The 7,500-nt window shown below is 44.6% G+C and overlaps 1 protein-coding gene across 1 annotated transcript in view; it reads right to left on the reverse strand.

Moving 5' to 3' along the window:
- Positions 1-1,761: 1,761 nt before the first annotated feature.
- Positions 1,762-7,500, reverse strand: part of LOC308279974 (ras-related and estrogen-regulated growth inhibitor) — a gene marked incomplete at both ends in the record, with an annotated part of 7,767 nt that continues 2,028 nt past the window's right edge. The window contains 3 exons of the mRNA XM_080720212.1: positions 1,762-1,873; positions 3,396-3,467; positions 3,939-4,032. Coding sequence (XP_080576338.1) covers positions 1,762-1,873; positions 3,396-3,467; positions 3,939-4,032 — 278 coding nt within the window. The remainder of the gene's footprint in view (positions 1,874-3,395; positions 3,468-3,938; positions 4,033-7,500) is intronic.

The following is a 7,500-nucleotide window of genomic DNA, read 5'->3' on the forward strand; positions in this document are numbered from 1 at the left end:
TAAGTTGTTCCGAGGCAGAATTCAAGATTTGTGTTTCTAAATGTTACTAAAACAGGGTTGGGGATAATCAGATTGTTGTTATCGTCACTGTCGGGCAGAAACCTTGTATCTCCAAGTTCCAAATGTGTACATTATTTCGCAAAGCAAAGTCCTACTTCATCATACAAGGCTGTCGCACAAAAGTAGTGAAAACAGCTGATCTACAAGCACACAACGCCTCGCGGTGCGAGGCGTTGTGTGCTTGTAGATCGGCTGTTTTCACTAGTTTAAATCATTTTTAAAATGATAAATGCAAAACAAACGGTTTTGGACATACAAGGTTTTCACCCGAAACGACGTTATGCTATATTGACATCGCTGGGGGCCCTGGCCCCTGGAACCCCCTCAAGGATGTGAGGATGTTTTTTTTCTACCCGAGCTGAGCAGAGGCCACGCCCAACGCGGAAGTGATTCTCTCGCCGTTTTGGCAAACCATGAAAAAGGCGTGCTGTCTCAAGCGACCGCAAAGGCCAATTGAGCCTACTCAGCGCCTTTCGTGTTGCATACCGATAGGGATAGTCCAGGCGTTTCGGGCAGTATTTTGATGTAATCATGCACTTTATGAAGGAAGCATGAAATTTGGCACACAGTTAGAACATGCCATATGGAACATTTTTGGCTATAGGGGCATCGCAGATTTGTCTTGGGAAACTTGTGGGAGCCAATTAAAGTTGGGCTCTCATAGACTTTACCATAGAGTAAAATAATACAAAAAATACATATGCTTTAAGTAGCAAGGGGTCAAGTATGTAAGGGGTCAAACTAGGTGTTTTTGGGGATTCTGAATCCAATGCAAACATTTGTCTTACAGGAAAAACATTCCTTGGGCTAAAAACGGACCCCATAAAACTATGGTTTAGTGATGAGTCATCACTTTTCAAAGTTTTGTATGCTTGCATTGGATTCAGAATCCCGAATAACACCTAGTTTGACCCCTCACATGCTACTTAAAGCACATTTATTTTTTGTATTATTTTACGGTATAGTAAAGTCTATGAGAGCAACTTTGGTTGGCTCCCACAAGTTTCCCAAGACAAATCTGCGATGCCCCTATAGCCAAAAATATTCCATATGGCATTTTCTAACTGTGCCAAATGTCATGCTTCTTTCATAAAGTGCACAATGTTGCCTGAAACGCTCGGACTAGGACAGAATAGTAGCCTAAATAATGTTTAGGCGAGAGCTTTTGTCTACTGACCAATCACAGCGCATGCTTGCACAAGCTCCTCCCCCTCCGCTCCTCAGCTCTGCTAGGAATAAAGCCTCTATCATAGTCCAAGGTTAAGAGCTATCACCTCACCGCGGTGTAGTTTTCTAGCTATCACCTAGGCTTTGTTATACATGTTTAGGTGATAGCTAGAAAACTACACCACGGTGAGGTGATAGCTCCTCACCATGGACTATGATAGAGGCTTTACACACTAGCCTCAAGGACACTTGGGGGTCCCCAGGGCCCAGACCCCACTATGAATATGACTGAAATATTACAATCAATAATGTTTTACCTCCATAGTCCTACATCGTCTGTCATGGACTCCAAGTTGAATTGTTCCAGTCCAGACTAAAGTGGCATTCATCATTTCCGAAGTTCATTTGACACAAAGTTACACAACCTTGTATTTTGGCTTCATGGGTCCTCAAGACAAACAAGACAAAAATGCCAGCCATGAAAAAGAAAAAGGTGATTGAAGGAAAGTAGGCCTACTGCTGCCATCTTCATGGTCACCATTGCATGGTTTTGGAGCGGATTAGTTTCCTAGTTAGAGCGTGTCTGACGCTCAGCATGTAGGAGCGACGGTCAGACGATAGAGGGCGATGTTGTTCCAATACCGACCTAGAGAGGCAGGAGAGAAGATTCAAATTCAAACAGACAAAACTGGGCTGTCTTTTGTGTCATCTTTCTGGACAGAGTAGGCCCTATCTCTACATGACTTTACTTTGCTGGTTTTGCCTATAGCAACGAACCCAGATGATGAACATATACTGTATGAACGTTTATATTTCCTACAGGGTTTTGTTGCACACCAACGCAGGTAAATGAAAAGAAATTGGAAAACTGATCCAAATACAAATCAATGAGCAACCGAATATTTTTTGTCAAATATTATTAATGCAATATGCAGTAGTTTTAGCCGACATACAGGTATTAGAAGAGTCCAAATCATGTGATGGTCGGGAAAGTATACTCACATGAAAGAAAACTGTTACCTAGTATCACTGGCACTTGGGACAGCTATGTAGTAGTAACCACTGGAATATCTCTATGTCTATATAGCCTATGTAAGCTAATACTTATTTTTGTATGCTCTATACATACCAAATATCTTTCTTCCTCTAGGCTATACCAGCTCCTTTTGGAACCTCTCCCTCTGCTGTAGCTACTCTACTCTGAATCTCTTTTGTGTTGTGTGGTTGGAGATCTGCTGTTGCAACGCTATTTTCACCAGAATAAGGATGATGGGTTCAAGTAGTTAAACCACTTAAACCCTATTATATACTTTTTTTTGAGTAGTACTCCTGGAAGGAGCTAAGCTCCAACATCTGGCTTTGTCCGGTACGAAGAGTCCTAGACAAAGCGTGGCCTACATCTGGCCTACATCTTGCAGTGACTTTGTTATAATCGACACAAAATCTCTTCTCTGAAACGTATCACATTGTGAGCATTCAAGTAGTTAACAATTAGACCTGTTTGTATTGGATCCTGCTTCACCCACCCACTGCTATTTTTGCTGAACGTTCCCTGCCAGAAGAGAGACGTTATATGGGCTCAAGTGGTTAATCCACTCAGAGGCAACTCAATAAAGATAGGGGCGTGCAGAGAATGTTAGAGAGGCAGGGGCTGACATTTCTAAAAGGGCCTTTTGGTGAAAATATCGGGCCATTTTCGGTGCTTGGTACCACACTAAACTAAGCATAATCAAGTGAATACTGGAGATGTGGCATACAGCAGTGATTTCTACACAGAGAGGGCAATTCATTCAACATAAGATGCTGCATTCAAGTTCAGGAGTTTGGACAAGGTAATTATCTTGAATGCTGCCTTCAAGTATGGCAGGGAAAGAGGGCATTTGCATTTCTTTCACCATAACTGCATTCATGGTCTGGAGAGGGCACTTTTTACAGACAAATGAATGGGCAGGTGCTCAAGCCCCCTTTGATGTCTATGTGTGCACGTGCCTGGAGGCAACTCAATAAAGATATCTTCCATTAGTAGAGCCTATAGGCAACCCAATAAAAATAGCTTCCATTACTAGAGCCTATAGAGGCAACCCAATAAAAATAGCTTCCATTACTAGAGCCTATAGAGGCAACTCAATAAAGATAGCTTCCAATAATACTGTGTGACGAGAACACACCTTATCAGTTGGAGCACTGCAGCTTCCACGGTAACCACAGCTTCTGCTACTGACAGCTCAATGAAACCACATCTACACAAACACACGGATGCACGCACACACGAACACACACGCACGCATGCACCACGCACGCACATACACATGCACGTGCCATGCACACAAGGAGAAGACAGGTTTCACAGGTTTAATTACTCTAACTTTTAAATGTAAGCAAACATAATAGAGAATCGTTTCACTGTATATTGCCACCATACACAGTAATATCCTTAGTTATAATAATAACAGTAACCCACTGTGTGCACAAGTGTATTATTATTGTATTATGAAAAATATATTGTTGGCTGCAGTATGAGAAATAATAACGCACGCACGCACGCACGTACACACACACACACACACACACACACACTATGACGAGTGCCACACACACACACACACACACACACACACACACACACACACACACACACACACACAGACACACACACACACACACACACACACACACACACACACACACACACACACACACACACAGCATACCTGAGATCCTTGGCTAGTTTCTGTCCTTCCTCCAGTGTCACCTCTCTACCAATCTCCATGTCAGCTTTGTTGGCTACCACCACTGTAGGAACAACTGATGCACGCACACACAGACACACACGCACGCGTACGCACGCGTACGCACGCACGCACGCACGCACGCACGCACACACACACACACACACACACACACACACACATATACATGATTAACTGCAGGTGGTTGCCGTCTAGCAACTTCCATAAAGAGGGACACCGAAAAGTTGGTCTACCAAACTTTAAAAGCTTGTATACATCTGTGTGTGTGTGTGTGTGTGTGCGTGCGTGCGTGTGGGTGTGCGTGTGCGTGCGTGCGTGTGTGTGTGTAATTGTACATCTACTGTATATATGTGACCTCAAATGACCTTGTTTGTACTTCTGTTCAAATTACCTCCCGTGAAGTTGAGGGAAATCCTGCAAAGTGAGGACTATTACGATTAATTTGTGTAGTTATTAATTCCATTATTGCTTAGGACGGTGTTTGTGTTTCTCAAACATTATCATGACAAGGACCCCCAAATTGATATGAATCTGGTCACTGACCAACCATCTGAAAGGACATCTTACAGATGTATAAGCTCATAGCTTGTAGATCGGGCTATTTTCAAAAGTGCGCATAGCTGTGTGTGTGTGTGTGTGTGTGTGTGCGTGCGTGCGTGCGTGCGTGCGCGTGTGCGTGCGTGTGTGTGCGTGCGTGTGTGTGCGTGCGTGCGTGCGTATGTGTGTGTTGACAGCTTACAGAAGCGCCCATGGTGACATGCAGGTCGTATGCTGAGGCAGAGCAGAGACGCACAGAACACACTGTTCCTGCTCTTAAAGATAACATCGGCACACATCTCCACCGGCGCTACTCTGTTACTCTAAACGGTGGAGAATGCCTACCAGTTGCAGTAGCCTGTTAATCAGCCTGATGTTGTGTTAGGTACATTACACAGATAGGCAGCAGTGGGCTCTGTCAGTGGATGAGGCTCATTGAAACACGTCTGTTGTTCAAGTGCGAACAGTCGTAACCACTTCGACCCCCTTATGGTTGAGTAGCTCCTTTCGGAACCTCTCGCTCCGCTATGCAGCTCCGAGATGAGGTTCCTCACTGTCGTCAACCAGAATTGTCCGACTGGGTGGAAGATCTGACCGCCGTTCGCGAACACTTCTTACCTTCTGTGAACGTTCTATCCAAAAAGTGAAGGTCCTATGTAGGGATGGGTATCGTTCACCTTTGAATTGATAACGATACCTTTTTCGATACCTGGGAATCGATACGATACCCTTTTCGATACCATTTTCGATACTTTTTATTTAAGTTTAACTTCAACACGGAAAGAGTGGTGACTCGCTGCTGCGGTAGAGCAGAGGTGATGATGATGATCACACAGTGTGGCGGAGCAGAGAGTATAGACGTTGGATAATCATCATCTATCTATAAATGCGACAAATCTCTGTCTGTCTGTCTGTTTGTTTGTTTGTAATCCGCGTATCTCGAGAACCGTTCGTCCCACCGGCTTCAGATTCGGCACGCGCGTTCCCCGCCGCAGCGCGGAGTGCAGTGCCGGGCCTCGACCCGACCCGACTCGCGGTTTTCCGAAACCGGCGCGAAACGTTCGGAATCTCCTTATGCGGAGCTGATTGTTGACATCAGGCTGTTCCGGAGGAAATCGGCGCAAGCGCTGAGTCATTGTGACTCATAAAAGGCTCTGACATCACGTACGCCACATGAGTCAACACAAAATCTCTGTGAATGTGTATGTATGTATGTAATCCGCGTATCTCGAGAACCCTTCTTCCCACCGGCACGTGCGTTCTCCAGATATGGGCATAAAGTCTGACATCAGAGTTTTCTGCAACCGGTACTGTGTGTGCAGAGATCTTCATATATGGGCATAAGTGGACAAAGACAAACAGATGGTCAAAACGGGTCCTATGACAACAGGTATATTGGGGTTTGCATTAAAGGGTGGGGCATTCATGGGGTTTGCATTAAAGGGTGGGGCATTCATTCCCTATTTCAAATTCGGCACGTGCGTTCCCCACCGCAGCAGGTAGTGCAGTGCTCGGCCTCGACCCGACCCGACCCGATACACGATTTTCTGGAACCAGCACGAAAGGTTCGGATTCTGATGTCTGACATCAGGATTTTCCGGAACTGGCACTGTGTCTGCATAGATCTCCATTTATGGGCATAAAATGGATGCAGACAGACAAATACAGATATCTCCATATATGAGCATAAATGGACACAGGCAAACAGATGGTCAAAGATCTCCATATATGGGCATAAAGTGGACGCAGACAGACAGATACAGATATCTCCATATATGGGCATAAATGGACACAGGCAAACAGATGGTCAAAACGGGTCCTATGACAACAGGTATAATGGGGTTTGCATTAAGTTTGTCTCCTCCTCCATCTGTTTGTCTGTGTCCCTTTATTCCCATTATGGAGATCTCTGTATCTGTCTGTGCCTCCGACTGTGTTGCAGACACAGTGCCGGTTCCCCCTTTAATGCAAACCCCATTATACCTGTTGTCATAGGACCCGTTTTGACCATCTGTTTGAAAAAGCGACAGAAATCTCATATATGGGCATAAAATGGACGCAGATAAACAGATATCTCCATATATGGCATATATGGGCATACAATGGATGCAGAATCACAAAGATCTCCATATACGGGCATAAAAGGGACACAGACAGACAGATACAGAGATCTCCATATATGGGCATAAAATGGACGCAGATAGACAGATATCTCCATATATGGGCATATATGGGCATAAAATGGACCCAGAACTATAACTGCAGTGATCTCCATATATGGACATAAAATGGACGCCGACAGACAGACAGATACAGATATCTCCATATATGGGCATAAATGGACACAGGCAAACAGATGGTCAAAACGGGTCCTATGAAAACAGGTATAATGGGGTTTGCATTAAAGGGCGGGGCATTCATTCCCTATTTACATTGTTCCGAGTTGGCCAGGTCGCCGACTAGACGCTGGGCCGCCCGAAGGGCGGCCCAGCTTCTAGTAATAATAAACATTATAGGCGATTGTCGGCTATTTTCCACAGTAACGAGTGTAGCCTACTAAAGCAGTCATTAAACTCTCAGTAGCCCAACTGTTACAGATGCGACCGGCCAGGGGTGGGTTCCAGAGTATCGAAACGAGGTATCGTTCGTTTTTACGTGAACTGATACCCGATAGTATCGGCGTCATGCGATCGTTACCATTAAAAGTATCGCAGACGATACCCATCCCTAGTCCTATGCCTGTCTCTCATCGTTTTACTTCTCACGCGTGGAAGAAAATATAAGCAACGTGTTGAAATAAAGAGTTTATATCGCTCATTTTGTCAGACGGTTCTGTGTTTTTCCCACTCTTATTCATTGTGTATATACCACGTGACCAGGGGAGGTTAGTAATGTTTCCTATGCAGCAGCAACTTCCGGAATGTCTCAAAAACATGGGACCGGCTGACACAATGAGCGATATAAACTCTTTATTTCAATACGTTGC

The sequence above is a fragment of the Nannobrachium achirus genome, assembly GCF_963921795.1.
Source record: "Nannobrachium achirus genome assembly, chromosome: 24".
NCBI lineage: Eukaryota > Metazoa > Chordata > Actinopteri > Myctophiformes > Myctophidae > Nannobrachium > Nannobrachium achirus.